This window comes from Equus asinus, chromosome 19 (genome assembly GCF_041296235.1).
Source record: "Equus asinus isolate D_3611 breed Donkey chromosome 19, EquAss-T2T_v2, whole genome shotgun sequence".
Classification (NCBI taxonomy): Eukaryota; Metazoa; Chordata; class Mammalia; order Perissodactyla; family Equidae; genus Equus; species Equus asinus.
In genome coordinates, this window is record NC_091808.1 from 23,752,126 (window position 1) to 23,773,093 (window position 20,968).

The following is a 20,968-nucleotide window of genomic DNA, read 5'->3' on the forward strand; positions in this document are numbered from 1 at the left end:
CATATTGGGAGCTCAGGCTTCAACACATGAATTTTGGGGAGACGTAATTCAGTCCACAGCCCTGCCAAATATTGATAATGAGATTTCTTGAAAGACTATAAACTAGTGATTCTGAAGAACAATGTGACAGCGCTTAGTGAAATTAAATAATGTACACTTTATGGCATAGCAAATACCCCTGTTGGTATAAACCACAGAGAAACTCTCACAGGATCCCATTAAGGGGATATGTATAAGGGTGTTTGGACACCTTACCTTGAAGTAGCAGGGGCTTATAGGCATCTGACGTGCCCATCACTAGTGCAATAGATAAATAAAACAATAAGATGAATAAAACGGAATACTATCCAGTAGACAGAACTGATAAACCTAATTGATATGTGTTAATATGGATAAAACAAGAGCATGGTATAGAATAAAAAAGCAAGAAACAATGAAATGTATAGCAAAATATAGCTTTTATAAATCTTAGATACATAAATACACAAAGTAATTCTATATATTCTTCAATGATACCTGCAAATCTAAGAAAACCTATCAAAGAGAATTAAAAACTTCCATGAGGGTGGGATGGAATGAGAGTAAGGATGGAACATCAAAGGAGAAAAACAATCAAGTCTGATGACAATTGTCTATTATATACCAAGAAGTAGGATTAACTCAGCTCTTTGTGCATAAGGAAGAAGAAGAAAAAGAAGGGAGAGGATAAGATGAATGGAGAAGGGAGCTAAGGGGGAAGAGGAGGAAGAAGAGGAAAAGAAGTAAAATAAATAGAAGGAGAAGAAGCAGCAGCTGAAGCACCATTGTTACAACTAAATTTTGTTAAGGATAAATGGTTCCTAATCAGCAAGGAAGACGGAACGAATCAAACATCTAGAAGGCATAGAGAAAGGATAACAGAAGAAAGCAAGAGTCCTCAAAACTTCAAACTGAGTCTACGAGAACAGAAATAAGAATTTATATAGTTAACAATATAGGAGTGTCTGTCTTTTTCTCCTGGTCCATATACAGCTACAGGATACTCTTCTTTACAAATTCACTCTGATGGCACATACAGCATATCACACACGGGGCAGTTTAACTTACAGTTTTTAACACTCCCAGTTATTACTTGAAGATTCATAGCTATTGCTTCAATTCCCTTTGTAAATAGAATCTTATCTATCTCTTCTTCATCACTGAATCCCAAAATTTTGAACAGTGCCTGGCAGATAGTAGGCTTACACTAAATATTTGTCAACTGAATTAACATAATTTCCACCATTAGACCAGTAAAATACAAGAGAAAGAATGATAAAATTCTTGCATAGAAGGCATGGCCTGAAATGCATGTCTATTATTCCAAGAGGTTTATCAAACTCATTATTTCAAAACGTTTAAAGAGAGATGATTTTCTCAATACCAGTGCTACACTCCGTCTTTTCAATCTTTTTTCTTTTGGTAGTAGAGTGGATAGTAAGGGATGTTGCTTGAAGACGATTTTAAACAGTTTTTGTTTACACTCCTCTTTTATTACAAGTGAGAAAAGATACTTCTGAGCTCAATTAGATTTGAGTAAATCATATTTGAATATTGTTTGAAATTCAATTTTAGATAAATGTAACTGTGAGTTATCCCAAGTGCCAACTGTGCCGCCTCCATCTCCAAGAGCAGCAGCCATTTGTTCTGGGTTGATTTACACGCCTGTTGAACCACAACTTTTAAAGGATTATCCTATTAAAAAGTATAAGCTGGGCACATTAAAGATGATTATCTCTTCAATTTCGTATACACAGTCCTTTAGAAAGAAGACAAATTCTTCAGCTTCTTGATTTTGGGCCATGCAGTGCGTGTGGACTGAAAATTTTACCTGTATTAATTTTAAATCTAGTAATTATTATATGCTATTAGATTAAAATAATATATTCCTCTTAGTATCAGAACTATATGCTCCTTAGAAAAATTCAAAGGTCTGCTTATGCTTTGTTTCTTTATACAAATACTTTTTCTTGATTAATATTTGTGTAAAAATGTCATTAGTCATATTTCAAAATGACCTATGCTAGCATGTACATATAATTTTTATTACATCTGCAAACATAACAGGCATAGCTAATTATATGCATTGGGATATTTTATTGCCTAGATGATTTTAAGATACAGCTAGTCATGCAACTAATATCTTATACTTGCTACATAGATACAAATCTTTTTGAATTTCTTAAATGTGCTAAAATATTGGCATTAGCACATTAATTGCTATATGCCTATAACCACTGTAAATGCATTTGAAGAAAGTTTTTCACATTAATACTACAAAATAAATCTTCATTAAATATGATGACACGAATTTACAATTTGTCATTATTTGGACATATGCTGGATTTAAATTATTTGTATATAATTATGCATATAAGCTTTGTAACGAACTTCCAAGGAGATATTTTATTTACATAGGAAAACTTTTTCAAGTATCTTTTGATTGTCTATGCCTATAACATTACAATTATACTTCTATGTAGTACAATTACATCAGAGAGTTAAGCAACAATTATAACTATACTCGTTTTAAGAATACTACACAAAATTGAGGAATTAACAACACAAATCTGACTTCTTTGTATCATCCAGGCAATTGCAGCAGCAATTGCTGATTGCATATGCATAATGCTAAAATTTGTAAGATTAATAATTTATTTCTTCCTCTGATTTACCTAGAATGGGTTAGATCCTTACTATCTCAAATAGGTCTATAAGAAGAGTTTGATTGAATCATTTATTTAATTTATTAAAATATTGGAACTTATGAATTCTTTCTCTTTTTTTTTGCCAAAATTCCTGTTGCTACAGAGACTGAACGTGTTGCCAGGTGCGCAAGATTAAAACTTTTGTATTCTGCGTAATACTGCCATCATTTAAACTTGAGGTTCAATTTTTAAATAATCTTGATTTTTTTTAAGGTTTTATTTTTTCCTTTTTCTCCCCAAAGCCCCCCAGTACATAGTTGTATATTCTTCCTTGTGGGTCCTTCTAGTTGTGGTACGTGAGATGCCGCCTCAGCGTAGTTTGATGAGCAGTGCCATGTCCACACCCAGGATTCGAACCAACGAAACACTGGGCCGCCTGCAGCAGAGCACGCAAACTTAACCACTTGGCCAGGGGGCCAGCCCCTAAATAATCTTGATTTTTATGTCAAATTATATTTCCCTTTTGGATCAAGGAAAAACAAAATGTTTTGCTTATATTTTGAAAATTTATTTTCAAATTTTAAATAGTACAAAAAGCATTTAAATTTTATTTTAGAATATTATTTTTGTCTCAGGAGACCAAGTATTAATGAACATGTGGAAATACAGAGTAAAACTTAGGTTGAAAACCAGTTGGCGTAGTACCTAACCCAAACCTCTCATTTTAGAGATGATAAAGTTGAGGTCAACAGCGATTAAATGTCCTGCTCAATTTCATGTTACAAATGATACACGAACAACATTCTTATTCTTTAAGAGCCTTGCCTTGTGCTTGATTCAAATGTCCTTTTCTGACTCACGAGGTGTCAAAAATTTCTAGATCTTTCTACATATTCAACCCAGACTCAGATAAGCCATTTGTGAGTACTGGGGATATTAAATCATTATTCTTAAAACCGAAGACAACCCCAAAAGGGAGGTTTCATAGTTTGTGCAATGATGTTGTCATTAGGTCAAGTATACAACCTTTCAAACACAATACCTGACAGGAACAAGACTTTGTTATATGTACGAATTCTACTATATTTTGAAAAAGTCAACAACTTTTACTTATATTCATCTCTCATAATTTATGAAACAAATGCATTTCAGTTCTCAGAATTTATGATCCATTATTGGGATGGTAGTCTAAATACTTAACAACTGATATGATATTGCCACCAACCAATTAGAATGGACAATAGACCACTAGAACAGGCTCATGGCCATGACCCTTTGTACGACTATGAATATTACCCCTGAATTAATATATCTTTGGTCAATACACCTTTAATTAAAATTTTCAAGGTGTCTCAACTATTATTAGCATATTATTTTCCACACTTGCTGTCAGATAAACAAAATTACTTCTAAAGCAGGGGATAGCACAACAAAACCGAAGACAAAAAATTGCTTTTTTACAGGTAAAGTATGAAGCCAGTCCCTATGAAAATCAAGAATTTTTTCTTTACAATTTCCGAGAGCTAAAGATTAAATGAAATGCAATTCAGGTTTTCACAGAACCATAAGAAGGTGTATACTTATTATTATACATCTGTAATTAAAGCTCTCAAAACCCTTCAAAATGGGAGAAATGGAACCAAACTCACAGTGCCATGATGATTAAACAGAAAGCACTTTGCCCAGTTCCTAGAGCATGATATACTTCCTTCCAGGTGTTAGTCACAGACTTGGGTCTCCCAGGGAGATACATAATCTGATTTTCTACAGTTCCTTCAGTTCCTTTCTCCAATATCAGAAAGGTCCATATTCAACCCAAGAAGAAAATGGATTTGCATACACAATAGAGCCACTCAAACAGGAGATGAAATAATGGGATCATAAATAATTGAGCAGGGTCATCTGATCACGTTTTCTCTCTTATATTTTATCCCCTCTCCTTGTGGCTCTCTTTCCCCGGGAATGGATGTGGTGGAATCGGCTTACTGCTGGGGGGAGCAACTTAGGTTGACTCCACTTTGTGCCTTAGAGATAACTAGTTAGCTTGCTTTCTTCTTTTCTTGTTGCAGTGTCTAATCAGGCCAGGACTTAAATAAATGGCAAAAAGAGGAGCCCTGCGGTACTCACAAAATCCAGCCCTGATAACTCAAACTGAATAATTCCTATTGAAATGTGGGGTTGGAGTTCTGGCTCCCATTAGGAGCATACAATTACTTAGGATACCCACTTGTGCATAAGAGACATCAAAAATCTGACAGATAATACGAGAGTCGCTTTTCTTTTTTTTCTTCCAGAGACAACTAGTTGACAACTAGTGACAGGATTTTGCATCTTAGTCACCTTTGAGTCAAACACTGCCAAGTGTTCATTAAAGGGATTATTTCAATATTCATAGCAAATGAATCATTTCTCCTAACAGATGTCATACAGCAATATGAAACTGAATACTACTATTACAATGAGAGGCAGAATAATATAAAGTTCAAATTTTGGTCTCTGGAATCAGGCTGCCTGGCTTTGAATTCTGACTCCACATTTGATCAGCAGGGTCATTGTCATCAGGCTTGTTTTTAGCATCTTTATGTCCCAGTTTCCTCATCTGTAAAAAGGGGACAATAGTAACAATCTCATTGAGCTGTAGTAAAGATTAAATAGGTTTTTACACGAGCCAACTTAGATGACTCAAAAGATAATAGTGAAGGGACTAGAACCAGAGGTGGGGCTGATCCTCCTCACTCTGAGGTAATACCCTTCTGGGTACTCTACCTCCGCAAATATTTCTGTAAAGAGCCACATAGTAAATATTTTAGGCTTTGCAGGCCATGTGGTTTCTATGGCAAATACACAACTCTGCTAGTGTAGTGTGAAAGCAGCCTTAGATAATACGTAAATGAATGAGTGTGGCTGTGCACCATTGAAACTACACGTAAATACAGGTCCAGCCGGCCCATGGGCAGTAGTTTGCCAATCCCTGCTCTGTCCACTGTGCTTGTGAATTGCAAGGTGGTTCCAGTCTGATTGGTGGGAATGAAGACTATTCCTAGGCTTCTGTGAGCTCTGGGGATTTTTCCCTTTAACTCTTCAGATTGACTTTTCCCTGGCCTTTAGGCTGTGATGTAGGATCCTTACTCACCTAAAGACTGGAGGGGATCTTCTGCAAATTTCCAGAGCTCTCTCTCTACTGCCCTCTCCTGTCTGCAGACTTTAGCTACCTTGGCCCCCTTGTACTGCCCACCGTGTCTCCTCAACTCTGAGAGACTGCCGGGTCTCCCCTTGGTTTCTGTCCATCCCTTAGTTGCAACCTAGAAGTTTTCTCCAGGCACTATCCTGGGGGAGCATAGGGCTTGTCTTCTTCACTTCCCCTCTCTCAGATAGCACTGTCGTTCTTTGCCCAATATTCAGTGCCTGAAAACCAGTGTTTCATATAGTTCGTCTGCTTTTTCAGTTGCCTCGGGTGGGAGGGTAAATCTGGTTCCATCTTGGCTGGGAGTAGAAGTCCCAATAGCTTTTCAATATTTCACATACAAGGAAACTGAGTCTCAGAAATGTTAGAAATTTCACCAAGATTAGTCAGCTACTTAGTACTGAAGACAAAATTCAAAACTAGACTTGTAACTCATAAATGAGTGCTTTCTCCATTACACCACACTGCTTCCTTAGAAGGAATTAACCACAATCTGCCTTTTAAATACAAAACAATAAACTGTAGCATTTGCTAACGGAAACTGATATATTAAATTTGAACCAAAAATTTTGAGGTTATCTTAAGTTTTGAAAAATTTTGGAAGGGTCTGATACTTTACATATTTTCCCAATGGAGTCTTTTCACTCCCCTTTAGCATTTCTTTTGTGGTTCTGCTTGTAGAACATATTTAGGATTACCTTCAAATGGTGGGAAACCTTGCCCATTTTGATGATCTGGTACGGATAAGCTTTCTACGAGAAACTCCCTATCTGGCTCAAACTTCAGCTCCTGCATTTTCTAGAGCAGTGACTTCTTGGCAAATGTAGTGGAATTACCTTCTACAAAGGAGGGAAAAATATTGCTAAACTACATAAACATGATAAAATGAGAGATGTGGAAAAATGTATGTATAAATTCTCACAGTTCATTTTTATTCCTTTCACTATGCAATTCCATTTAGCATTTTCTGAAATAGTAATAAATTTTTGAACGGTAAAACATATGGCATTTGAGTATGCCAAGTGAGAGAGATTATCTAGATAGTGAATATTTGCAAAAATGTGTGGCATTATATTACCAGGAGATTCTATGTTTAATGAGAAAGGAACACTTAGCTCTTTTCAAATACATGAGTTATAAACATATACTAGTATATGTACATATCTATAAACAGATACTCTGTGTCTGTCATAAGCAATGTATTTGCAAATAAAATATTATGTAAATAATACTAAGCTCCATGCAAGTCCTCTTTCAAACGTGCGAGACGCTGATTTCTTACAGTAACAGAAAAGCTAAACTCTAGAGGGTGATTCATACATCTTTAAATCTTTTGATTTTAATTATGTCTGTATATATAATATCATATATAACTTTACTTCTAAGTTAACTATTTAAATTGTTTTTAATATTACATGAAAATGAGGTTTGACCCTTGTTTCTTTTAATAATTATTCGTCAGTGTTTATGCTTTCACTAGAAACCTCTTACACCAGCACACAGCCTTGGGCAACTGTTACTCACGCCCCAATGTGCTCACACATTCTTCTCCTCCTTGAAATGAATGGGATGACTCCTAGGACCCTTTCCAGCTCTGGGATAAAACATGGTAGGTGATGGTACTATGATTTCCTCATCACAGGATATACATTATCCCTTTGAAACAGATTAGAACACTGTAAGACAATTATCTCCTCCAACATTTCTATGAGGAAACTGAGTTCAGAGAGATTACACAATTTGCTTAAAGTCTAAAAGGCAGTGAAGATCTAAGGGTCTGAATTGTAGTCTATATTCTTTTTCAAAATCACTGGTTTTTAAGTATTTGTATCAAAGATATATTTTTAAAAATGATACACTATGAGGAATCTCAATTTTACAACTTATAATGTATTATTTTATTAGTAAATATTTACTTCTATAAATTCAAAACGAAAATATTTACTTACGAGGTTAATAAATAATGAGGCAATTTGATATATATATAAAAATTTGAAACCAAATGTTGTGGACAACAGTTTCAACCTTTTAATGACCTTTACTCCAATTTATTTCCATACCGTGTTGGATTTTCAGTGATAAGAAATCCCTTATTTATAAAGGTGTCATTATATATGGAAACAGTTCTTTTTAAACAGCATACCTCAAAATCTCAAGATGCCCTTCAATTAAACTGATCCAGAGAAATGAAATATGATTAGAAATTTTTGTTTCTATGATTTAAAAATCTCTAACAGTGACTCATATTCCTTGTATTAAATAGACAGAAGGCTATCCATACAGTACTTCCACATGTATTATATGATATTACGATGACATTACATGTGTTTTCAATGACTTTTCCCCAAATCCAAGGGAATACCTGAGACAGCAGACCATAGCCTGCCTCACACTAGTTAAGATGTGACAAATAATGTCCTCGGTATATATAGCTGCACAATTTAATTATGTCATAGAATTTCAAGGAAACATGATTTGGCACAATGTAACTAATGTGAGTCCCCAATAAATGTTAATTATTGTCAATAGTGTCAATATACTCTTGTTTTTTAGGAAAATGATTTTATCACATATGCCTGTATTTGCTTGTCACTGGGAATAAAGCATATCAAATGAATATGTATTTTCAGCATATTAAGTCAGATTTTGATTATATCCTCACAGTCCAAATATTTTCATGATATAATTTAGTTATACTTTTCTCTTAAATGATCTTTTCCTGAATAAGTGCAGATTAGAAGAGATCTTTGTGTCCCTGTCCTCATTTCAATTTTGTTTTGTTCTTGACTTCACTCTTCTTTACTCTCTTGAGATGAACATAATTTCTGGCATCTTACTTTGTGATTTCACCTCTGCTCAGATCCTTATTGGACCTTGCTTTTGCTCTCCCTGGTTCCTTCGACTTTTGATAGATTTCAACCTCTTTAAACGACAAGTCACTGAAGACTTCTGAGCAGAAGCACACATTTCTCATTATTCAATGAGAAAAATGCTTATGACATTAATTTCTCAAACACACAGAATTAAAATTAATTATAGTATGTTCCCTCAAGAAATGGTCAAAAGGATAGGAAGGTCAGGTTGAAATTGTATTCCCTCAAACTGATGAAGTGTTTCATTTACAGGGTCCCTAGTTTACACTCTTTGTCTCTTGTGTTTCTCATTGTTCCACTCATGATTCTTGTGCTTCTCTTAATATTAGTGTATTGCCAGACAGTAGCAGTCATGGAGAGAAAAAAATAAGCTTGTTGTACCAAGGACTTTAAGATGATATTGACACGTATGACAGTAAGATAGGTACTGATATTTATTTAAAATCAGGTTTACCTGTCTGTGCATAGAAAAGAACTTTCGGGCTGGATGACACAGGCAGTAAAAGGCAAGTGGCAACATATTTAATAGGGACAGTATAATATATATTAGTAGTTGTACAGCATTTCAAGACACCCTTTAACTTCTGTTATTAGAAAGTACAGCCAAAATTTTGAAATTTCAGAGTTCAAAGTTCACAGAGATGAATATTTGGATGCTAGCTCAAGATAATAAAAAGGGACTTTAGGATGTGAAAATGCTCATGAAAACCAAGTTAAAGCTCCTTTAGAACTATGATGTCAATGCAGATTCTGTATATCAGAAAGTATAAATTGAAATATTAATAGGCTTTCACATTGTAAAATGAAAAATTCTCATAATTGGGATCTTTTATTCTGTACAGTGTTTTTTTGTTTGTTTGTTTGTTTCAGTCTTTCTTTTTGAATTCTGACAGACCATACATGTTTTAATACCAAGAACATTATTGAAAACATTTTTAAAGAAGCCATCGCTATTAGTGTGATTCATATACCAGTCTGTAATGGGAACACAACTTAAAGATTGTTAATTAGATGAACTTGCTGTATTCTACATTTCAGATGTGTGATGGCAATATCATGAAACCAGTCCCACAAAACACACAATAATCTTATAGCTCTGGTATATTCATTCCTTCTGCACTACAGAATTAATATCAAGTATTTTAAAATGAACTGTTATCATTTTCTTTATATATATATTCCATTTTTATTTCTTTATTCACAATTGTCATCTCTACAGCTTTCATCTACCACAAATAAATCTCAAAAATTTTAAAAATTCTCAAAACTTAAAAAAGTTTAAAACCTTTATCACACTAGCAAAGGAAAGTTATGTTATCCAATAAGAGATATACATTCTTTATTTAGCAAAGGCTATCATTAAAGATACAGATGTAACTATAATTTTAACATTTTAAATGGACAGTTGGAATTGTGTGTGTTAAACATGATCAGCAAAGATAAAATATTTTATCTGATTGATAATGTTTATATTATTGCAAAAAAATGCTAATCACAATCAAATAATATCATTACAGAATGAAGATCATGTAATTGCAACAATAAGATGAATATATATTTCAAATTAATTGCAAAACCTAGAGAACATGAGGTAATTTATTAAATTATTATGACTAAAATATTTCATCAAAATGTTTCAATTTCATTTTTGCTAAAATTTTGTTCTACTCTACTCTCAATCATTTTGCCTTCAAAAAATCCAATTTACTTACCTTGGATGGTGATTCTAAGGGACATAAACTCTAAATTTTGCACACCACAGCCAGCAACTTGTGTTATCTATGTTAACACACACTTATTTCCTCTATTATTCCTTCCTTTACATATATGATAAATATAATGCTTCCAAGATATGATATAAAATATGAGAAAATATAACAATGTAATATATTCTGATGCAATATTAAGAACAGAAATTTACATAGGAGGAAACACCAAGAAACTAAAGTAGAAACAGAAAATAGTTTCAGAACAAATGTAAAGTTGTTAGCTTGGTCAGAAACATTAAACAAAAAGATCCTACCTGATGGATCAAAGTTCACCTCATTGCCAGGACTCGGACCTACATCAATGGACACAATCGGTAAGAGCTTCCGGAAGTCCCATAGTTTTGTAACTCCGCAGGCATCGCAGGATGCTATTATGTGACCCTTTAAAGTATTAAAAAAAACAGAGATGTATGTACATACATATATTGCATATATACGAATATATATGGTAACTCACAGACAAAAAAGATTTATGTTACAATTTTCTTAAATCCACAGGATTCCACTCCTTTAAAATAAAAAGTATTCATTATACTATTGTCTTGGACACAAAATTGTTATAAAATGATAATTTAAATATGTAAAATCCTATAGTAAATTTTGAAAGATGATTTTTCAGGTAATCATTTTGATTCTTTTAATCATATGAGAAGATGTAATAAAAATATACACCCCCATGTAATTTGTCTGTATATACATGTCACATATCATACATATGAGATATGTGATCTACACATAAAAACTATCTATACACATGAAAATATTGCACTGAAAGTGCACCTCACTTTGTATGCCTGTAATGAGTTAGTATTGATAATTTATACCTCAGATAGAGTGAAAATAAAAACAGAGGTAGGAAAACAAATGGACACACGGAAAGAAGAGATTTTGTCGTAGCAGTAGAATGCCCGGGGCCAGGTGAAATTGATGTCAAGGAAGCGATGCCTCTTGTGTTCTGTTAGACAAAATTATTAGAAATAATGGGGGCTATTTTGGTAACATGTAGGGGATAAGGAAGCAGGTAGTTGGGTAAAGGGGTTGGAAAACAAAAGGAAGAGTGGATGGATTCCAGTGATATGGGAACAGGGCGCATGTTTTCCCAGTGTGGCAGTAGCAGCCTGGGAGCATCAGTTCAGAGCTCACGGTCTGTCTACACTTCTCCTGCTGGACTCTCAGGAGACGTTTATTGAGCATCCACTTCACTCCAGAGACCAGGAGACAGTGTGAGTAAAAGGGATTTCTACTGTCCAGCAACACGTAATCTATACTCATTCCCATCATTCTGTCATTTAATTTCTGTGTCTGCTTACCAATTGAATATGAGTATTGGCCACATCAGGCCCATATATAATGTTTATGATAAGTCATTATAGTGTCTCCAATTAGATATACAGTTTCCCTTTCAGCTCAGCTTAATTCCTTTTACTGCCAAGTCAAAGATCATCCTCCCATTTCTTCCTAAAAATTCTAAAATGTTGAAGATAACTTGATTATTGTACAATTTTCCTTCTTCTCATTTTGAACTGGCTCATACAATTTTTTCTCATTTACCCCTTGATTTATATCCTTTCTATAAAAAAATGTGCATCTTGCATTACATTCCAAGTGGACTGTGTTTTTCCCTAAATACACCAATAATGCAACAAATGCCATTAGTTCTAAAATTCAGTGACTGTTGTCACTGGCAGCGCAATACAACCCCTTTACCCCCAATCTAATAAACAGGATGTTTAATCTTTTTTATTACTTAAAAGGAACATGAAGAACCTGGAATGCTTTCAAATACGTAAACATGTAAGAATTGTGAAGAATTAGTGAATTTAATTTTGAGAAAAGAATAATTCTCAGGATTAGGAGGGATATTAAAGTTAGAAATTAGAAAGAATTCTCTCCAGATATAAGGCTTTCAAACATCTTTCAGAAGTCACAAAATGGGATCTTTTTCAATTTTGAGAAAAGAATAGATAAATTTTAATCACAATTTAATTTGGATGCACTTCTCATCAAAGGAGGATAATGGACCTGATGTACTATTCTTGTCTGGATTCTATGAACTAAAGACAACTTTAAAGCATGCTTTTTACCACTGAATAAAATTTGAGGAAATACACTAAAAAGATAAAATACTTTCATCATTTTGGGGAGGTGAAAATGAATATTTAAATAGTTCTACATTTAACTTTTACTGCTATCAAATGACCAAGGTATAACAGTTTGATAAGATTAAAATAATAGTCAATACTTACTCAATGCTTTTAATGAGCCAAGAATTGTGCTAAATTATTTATTAATAAATAGTATATACTATTTTAAATAATTTTAAATACCTAACATCGTTTAGCCAGATTTTTCTATCTCCTAAGAAACTTAGAAGCCATGACAAAGTCTGCATTATGGTAAAACAAATATAATAACTTATTAAGTGGTAGAAATAAGTTTGTGTTCACATCTGATAACTGAAAGATAGTTAGTAGTGGAAGAATGATGTAGCTACACTTCCAGTTATCCAGCAAGGCAGAACGCAGTGTCTACAGGAGTGCCTGGAGCTCAAAAAATATTTGTTACACCAGTAGAAGATGCATGCCTCACTGGAGCTTACCGAGAAGTTTTACTTCAGCCCAAGTTCTCCCACAGCAGTCTTAAGGTAAATGTTAGTTCTAACACTGGTGTTTCTGAGTAACTGTGTTAAAGGGAAGAGATAAAAGGTGCAGAGAATCCAGAATCAAAAACTTTGAATGTCCTCAAGCCCCTGTATCTCTCCTCCCATCTCAGGTGAACTGGACGGCCGTCTGCCAGTCTCTTTCCACGGAAGAAGAAGATACTAAACTTCTCTTAATCCAAACTGCAGAGTCTGAGTTTTGAGGGATGTGAGAATGGAGAGGTGTGGGAAAGGGATTAGCTGACAACCTGGGGGAAAAAGCAAATATTTTTATCTAGTACTTATGTCAGTAAGAAAACAGAGAGTAGGTATAGTTAGGCACTTAAACTAAGAAAGATAGATTTCAAAGAAAATGTTTTTTAGAGAGAGACGGAGTTATGTGGCAATCTTAAAAATAAGTAAACACTCAAGAGTTTGGGGAATCTCTCTAAAATGTAATTCTGGTTATGTCCATTGGTACCAGTGCTGATACCAAGGAGGGGAATGTAGTTGTGTAGAAAACTGTCACAGAAGTTCAAATTCACATAAGTGACTGTTTTTTGAGACACTGAATCCTTAGCACTTGGCATAGCTCCCGCAACATTTTTGACATTTGATGTTGAATAAATCATTGAACAAATGAATATAAGGGGAATAGAGAGCAATCAATGTCTACAGCATGTGATTTAAAAGGATTTTTTTCCAAATATAGAACTGTTAAATGAACTGCAGCTCAGAAAGAAATGTTTTTGTGATCACAGAGGCAAATAGTAAAAGTAAGTGGTATTTAGCCAAGTGGAGAAAGGGTACAGTGGAGTTGAAAGCGAATAGTGGTGACTCCTGACTGCCTCTGTTAATCCTTCCTACTCCCAGTTTAAAGATCCTGTAGTGAGAAAACAGTATAGATGAAGGTAATTACAAGTTAGAGGACCGCAACATAAAATCAAACTGGCTTCACCTAGGCTGCTAGGAATATACTGGAGAAATATGTAGCAGTACGTATCAAGACTCACAGAAGTGTTATACTTTTGAAACTGAAATTGCTACTTTTGAAATTTATTATAAAATTAGAAAAAAGTTTTAATCAAGATTAAAGTAGAACTATTTAAAATAAAAAATGGAAACAGGTGAGATTTGTAATAATCTAATATGGAAGAAATAAACCTTGTGCCATTGTGGATCCAGAAAACTCCCAGAGGCACCTTTCATGCCAGCTTGATACCAACAGCACAGGGAGACAAGCGGACCGAACCACCTCTCTGCACAGAGCTTCCAAGCATACTGACATATTGTAATAAGGAAAGGAGAAAATTAGGATGCTAAGGAGGTCATTTATAATTTAAATGAACAAGTAAAATACTATTTTCATAAGCCAATAGTATTCTTTAATATAAACATATTTTATGGCTTTATTTAATTTTCAAAAACAGATTTTACAAGCTTGGACATTACTATAAGTTTAGGGTTAAGAGGCAATATTTCTGGCAGGGTAAAAAATGTCATATAGTAATAAAATATTTTATACGAGAGTCCTTATGTCTGCATATTGCATGTCAGGAAGAAATACAGAGGGCCTTAATTTATAATGAAAAACAGGTCCAACGTGATTGTACCCTGGCCCTTCATCCTGATGAATCAGCTAAGCAGTTTCTTGGTTCAACTCACTAGGCAATATATATATATACCTTTATTTTCCCATCTTCTTTTGGAAAGTCAATTTACAGAACAACATCTAAGTAAGCAAAATATTTTTTGGTCCATGACGTTACTTCTTCCTCCAAAGGATCTTCAAGCCTGAATAACAGGATATATACAATGTTCTCTTAAAGAATTATACAGCATAATAAAAAGTTAAATGAATGATTATATATCAACTATGCACACACGAGAATGTTGTAAACTCTGTAAATGCAGGTGCTTTGGCTTACCAGTGCATTCCTGTGACCTTGAATAGCACATAGTAAATCTTCAATAGATAATTACAGTATGAATGAATAAATATCCTAAATGAATTATTATGAAGCCATAAAACTAACAGTTACAGAAACAATGTAAAACATGGAAAAATTTATGCTAAACTGTGGTTATGCTGATTTTTAAAAGTATATAATACATATGTAGAATGATTGAATGGGGAGATATGTTTATAAAAACCTGCCCTGTATTTTGTTTTGGGACTTTTTTTAGGGCAATTTTAGATTCACAGCAAAATTGAGGGGAAGATACAGAGATTTCCCACTTACCTCCTGCCCTGCACCCCCATACACAGTCCCCCTCATTTACAACTTCCCCCACCACAGTGGTACATTTATTATGATTGATGAACCTACATTGACACATCATAATCACCTGAAGTCCATAGTTTACATTATGGTTCATTCTTGGTGTTGTACATTCTATGGGTTTAGATAAATATACAGTGTCATGTATCCATTACTGTGGTATAAGATAGAGTATTTTCACTGCCCCAAACGTCCTCTGTGCTCATCCATTCCCCAACCCCCCAACCCAACCCTTGGCAATCACCGATGTTTTTACTGTCTCGATAATTTTGCTTTTTCCAGAATGCCATATAGTTTGAATCATACGTATGTAGTATTTTCAGATTGGCTTCTTTCATTTAGTAATATGCATTTAAGTTTCCTCCATGTCTTTTCATGATTTAATAGCTCATTTCTTTTTAGAGCTGAATAAGATTCCATTGTCTGGATGTTCCACAGTTTACTCATCTATTCATCTACTGAAGGACATCTTAGTTGCTTCCAAGATTTGGCAATTATGAATAAAGCTGCCATAAACATTTGTGTGCAGGTTTTTGTGCAGACATAAGTTTTTAATTCCTTTGGGTAAATACCAAGGAACATGATTGTTAGATGGTATGGTAAGAGCATGTTTAGTTTTGTAAGAAACTGCCAAAATATCTTGCAAAGTGACTGTACCATTTGGCATTCCCTCCAGCATAGATTGAAAGTTCCTGTTGCTCCACACCCGCACCAGCGTTTGTTGTTGTCAGTGTTCCAGATTTTGGACTTTGGAATTGCTACGTAGTGGTACCTCATTGTTGTTTTAATTTTCATTTCCCTCATGACATGAGATGTGGAGCATCTTTTCATATGGTTATTTGCCATCTGTATATCTTCCTCTGTGAGGGGTCTTTTGACTCATTTTTTAATTGAGTTGTTTGTTTTCTTATTGCTGAGTTTTTAGGTTTTTGCATATTTTGTATAACAGTCCTCTATCTAATGTGCGTTTTGCAAATATTTTCTCCTAGGCTGTGGCTCATTTTCTCATTCTCCTGACACTATATTCCTAGAGTAGAAAGTTTTAATTTTAATGAAATCTAGCTCATCAATTAATTCTTTCATGGATTGTGTCTTTGGTGTCATATCTGAAAAGTCTTTGCCATACACTAGGTCATCTCAGTTTTCTCCTGTGTTATCTTATAGGAGTTTTCTACTCCTACATTTAGGTCTGTGATCCATTTTGAGTTAATTTTTGTGAAGAGTATAATGTCTTTCTCTAGATTAACTTTTTCGCATGTGGATGTCCAGTTGTTCCAGCACCATTTTTTCGAAAGACTGTCTTTGCTCCATTGTTTTGCCTTTGCTCCATTGCCAAAAATCATGTATTTGTGAGGGTCTATTTCTGGGCTCTCTATTCTGTTCCATTGATCTATTTGTCTATTCTTTCACCAACACACTGTCTTGATTACTGTAGCTTTATAGTAAGTACTGATCAGCCTTGGTGGTCTAGTGGTTGAAATTCAGCACTCTCACCACCATGGCCCAGGTTTATTTCCTGGTCATGGAACCGCACCACCATCTGTCAGCTGTCACACTCTGGTGGCTGTGTATTGCTGTGATGCTGAAAGCTGTGACAGGGGTATTTCAAATACCAGCAAAGTCACCTATGGTGGACAGGTTTCAGCAGAGCTTCCAGACTATGACAGACTAGGAAGAAAGAACTTGTCATACACTTCTGAAAAAATGGCCATGAAAACTCTGTGAATGGCAGTGAAGTGTTGCCTGATATTGCACCAGAAGGTGAGAGGATGGTGCAAAAAGATTGCGGAGGATTCCACTCTGCTGTACACAGGGTCACTAGGAGTTGGAATCTACTCAACAGCACCAACAACAAAATAGTAAGTATTGAAGTCAGGTAGTGTCAGTCCTCAAACACTGACTTTGTTCTTCTTCAATATTGTATTGGCTATTCTGGGACTTTTGCCGCTCCATATAAACTTTAGAATCAGTTTATTGATATCCACAAAATACCTGGCCTGGATTTTGATTGGGATTGTATTGAACCTGTAGATCAATTTGAGAAGAACTGACAGCTTTACAATATTGAGTCTTTCTATCCATGAACATGGAGTCTCTCTCCATTAATTTAGTTTTTCTTTGATTTCATTTATAATAGTTTTATAGTTTTCCTCATATAGATGTTGTACATATTTTGTTAGACATACCTAAGTATTTCATTTTTAGGGGTGCAAATGTAAATGGTATTAATTTTAAATTTCAAATTTCACTTTTTCCTTCTGCTGTATAGGAAAGTAATTGACTTTTGTATTAACCTTGTATCTTGCAACCTTGCTATAATCATTTATTAGTTCCAGGAGATTTTTTTTTCATCAGTTCTTAGACAGTCATATTATCTGTGAACAAAGATAGTTTTATTTTTTCCTTCTTAATCTGTATAACCTTATTTCCTTTTCTTGTCTTATTGCGTTATCTAAAAATTCCAGTACAGTGTTATAAAGGAGTGGTGAGAGGGAGCATGCTTACCTTGTACCTGATCTTAGTGGGAAAGCTTCCAGTTTCTCACCATTAAGAATGGCATTAGCTGTAGGTTTCTTTTTAAATATTCTTTATCAAGTTGAGTAATTTCCTCTATATTGCTAATCTACTGAGAATTTTTATCATGCATGGGTGTTATTTTCTGCATCTATAGATATGATCATGTGATTTTTCTTCTTTAGCCTATCAATATGACGGATCACATTATTTGATTTTTGAATGTTGAACCAGCCTTGCACACCTGGGTCATGGTGTATACTTCTTTTTTGTCGTAATGTATACTTCTTTTTATACATTATTGGATTCAATTTACTAATATCTTGTTGAGAATTTTTGCATCTACATGAAGAGAGATATTGGTCTGTAGTTTTCTTTTCTTGTAATGTCTTTGTTGGGTTTTGGTGATAGGGTAATGCTGACTTCATAGAATGAGTTAAGACATTGTTTCTATTCTCTGAAAGAGATTGCAGAGAACTGGTATAATTTCTTCCTATGGTTCTGTCTGTGGTTTTTAGAATTCACCAGTGAACCCTTCTGGGCCTGGTGCTTTTTGTTTTAGAAGGGTATTAATTATTGATTCAATTTCTTTAATAGGTAGAGACCTACTTAGATTTCTATTTCTTGTGTGAGTTTTGGCAAATTATGTCTTTCAAGGAATGGGGCCATCTCATCTAGGTTATCAAATTTGCTTTCAAGGCAGATCTGCTGGAAACAAATTCCCTCAATTTTTTTTTATCTGAGAAAGTCTATTTCTCTTTTACTTTTGAGGATAATTGTACAGCGAACAGACTTTGAGTTTGGCGTTTTTTTTCCTCTCAAAACTATAAATATTTTACTCCACTTTCTTCTTGCTTTCATGGTTTCTGAGGAGATGTCAGATGTAATTCTTTGTTCCTCCATATTTGTGGGGTATTTTTCCTCTGTCTTCTTTCAGGATTTTTTTTCTTTATCTTTGATATTCTGTAGTTTGAAAATGATATGCATAAGTCGATTTCTCTCTTGTTTTTTTTGGCAATTTATCCTGCTTGGTATTTTCTGTGTTTCCTGTGGTTTGGTGTGTGACATTAAATTGAGGAAATTCTCACTCATTATAGTTTCAGGTATTTCTTCTGTTCCTTTCTCTCTTCCTTATCTTTCTTCCCATCACATGTGTGTTTCACTTTTTATAGTTGTCTCAAAGTCCTTAGATATTTTGTTCCTTTTTTTCAGTCTTTGTTCTCTGTTTTGCTTTTTGAAGATTTTATCAATACGTCCTCCATCTCAGAGATTCTTTCCTCAGCTGTATCCAGTCTACTAATAAGCCCATCAAAAGCATTCTTCATCTCTGTTACATTGCTTTTATCTCTAGTATTTCTTTTTGCTTCTATCTAAAATATTCATCTCTCTGTTAACATTGCCCATCCATTTTTTTCATGCTGTCTACTTTATCCATTACAGCCCTTAGCATATTAATCACAGTTGTTTTAATTTCCAAGTCTGATAATTCCAACATTCCTGCCATGTCTGGTTCCGACTCTTGCTCTGTCACTTCAAATTGTGTTCTTTGCCTTTTGGTACATCTTGTAATTTTTTCTTGATAGCTGGATATGATGTACTGGGTAAAAGGAACTGCAGTAAATAGGCCTTTAGTAATATGGCTGTGAAGTGTGTGATGGAGGAAGTGTTCTAAAGTTTTATAAGTAGGTCTTAGTCTTTTAGTGAGTGAGCATCTGGACCATGCACTTTACAAATGTTTCTCAGTATTTTCTACCTTCCTAGGTGTAACAGGTTGGCTAGAGCGGTAACTTAAGTACTAAGTAGTACAACTTAGGGAGTTGGCTATTTCCCTTCTCCCACATGGAAGCTTGAGGCAGCTGTAGTTGTGTATTTCCCTTCTCCCAGGTCAGTTAGGCTCTGATAATACCCAAGCAGATTAGGCTCTGCATATATTTTTTATAATGAGTAATAATGAGTAACTTGTTTGGAAAATCCTTTAATATTTTATATGTAAAAAATAACTGGAAGCAACTAAATTATTAAAAAAAAACAGTTATATATTATTCAGACTTAATTGCCAAATATATTACTTTTTATTTCATGACACTTTAAAAATAAATACAGGAGAATCATAATACCTTATAGTTTATCTTATAATATACCCATAAATAATATCACAGTTGATTCTCACCATTACATGCTGAGTCAAAAATTAATCTTATCTCACAATATGAAACTAAATAAATTTTAGAGGAATTAAATAATTTATTGATGGACTTCTGGTCGAGATAGTCTAGAGTTACAAAATGAGACAATGAAAAAATAATAGCAGTTAACACTACCTGGGTAATTACTATATGCCACTCAGGGTTCCAAGCATTTGTGTGTATATATATATATATATATATATGTACAAATATCAAGTAATCCTAAATAACAAAATTAAACAAAAATACTGTGGAATAGGTTACATTTATCACTTCCATTTTATGGATGAGGAAATTGAATGACAGGAAACTTAAATAACTTTCCCATGACCCATGCAGTTAAATGAGGAAGAGCCAGGATTTGAATGTATTTGGCTCCAGGATCTGTGTTAACCACTAAGTCTCAAAGTCAAAGTTGGGTTAAAAAATTATTTTTAAAAGTATACGGTCTCCAAGAATTTTATGAAAGAACAATAGGAAGAATACTTGTTATAGAAAAAAGAACAAACAAAAACACAAACACAAAGTACAGAATAGGGATGAAACTGCAGACCTCAGACCTCAGCTCCAGGTTTAGAAGCAGGTTCTAGTTACTCAGGTTCTGTAGGGTAGCAGACACTAAAAGCACTTTGTGTCAGATGGGATATAAAAGTCAACCTATTGTTAAAACCATGGATAGTGTAAGTTTTCCTGAAAATATTAAACTGACAAAAGTTGCTGGCTAATGCTGTTAGAAGCTGCAATTTATATGAAGTTCTATTTTTAAGGAATCTGAAGTTTATACATGGTCTCATAACCTGGACTTGAAACAAGTAACAGACTTCAGTGTCTGGATCTGTGGTTTTCAGTACCAGAA

The 20,968-nt window shown here is 34.3% G+C and overlaps 1 protein-coding gene across 5 annotated transcripts in view; it reads right to left on the reverse strand.

The window, feature by feature from the left end:
• SPAG16 (sperm associated antigen 16) overlaps window positions 1-20,968 on the reverse strand; it is a 911,706-nt gene that overhangs the window by 231,832 nt on the left and 658,906 nt on the right. For all 5 annotated transcript variants that reach the window (XM_070489783.1, XM_070489782.1, XM_044751340.2 and 2 more), the window contains one exon: window positions 10,747-10,873. In XM_070489783.1, the coding sequence (XP_070345884.1) occupies window positions 10,747-10,873 (127 nt within the window). The remainder of the gene's footprint in view (window positions 1-10,746; window positions 10,874-20,968) is intronic.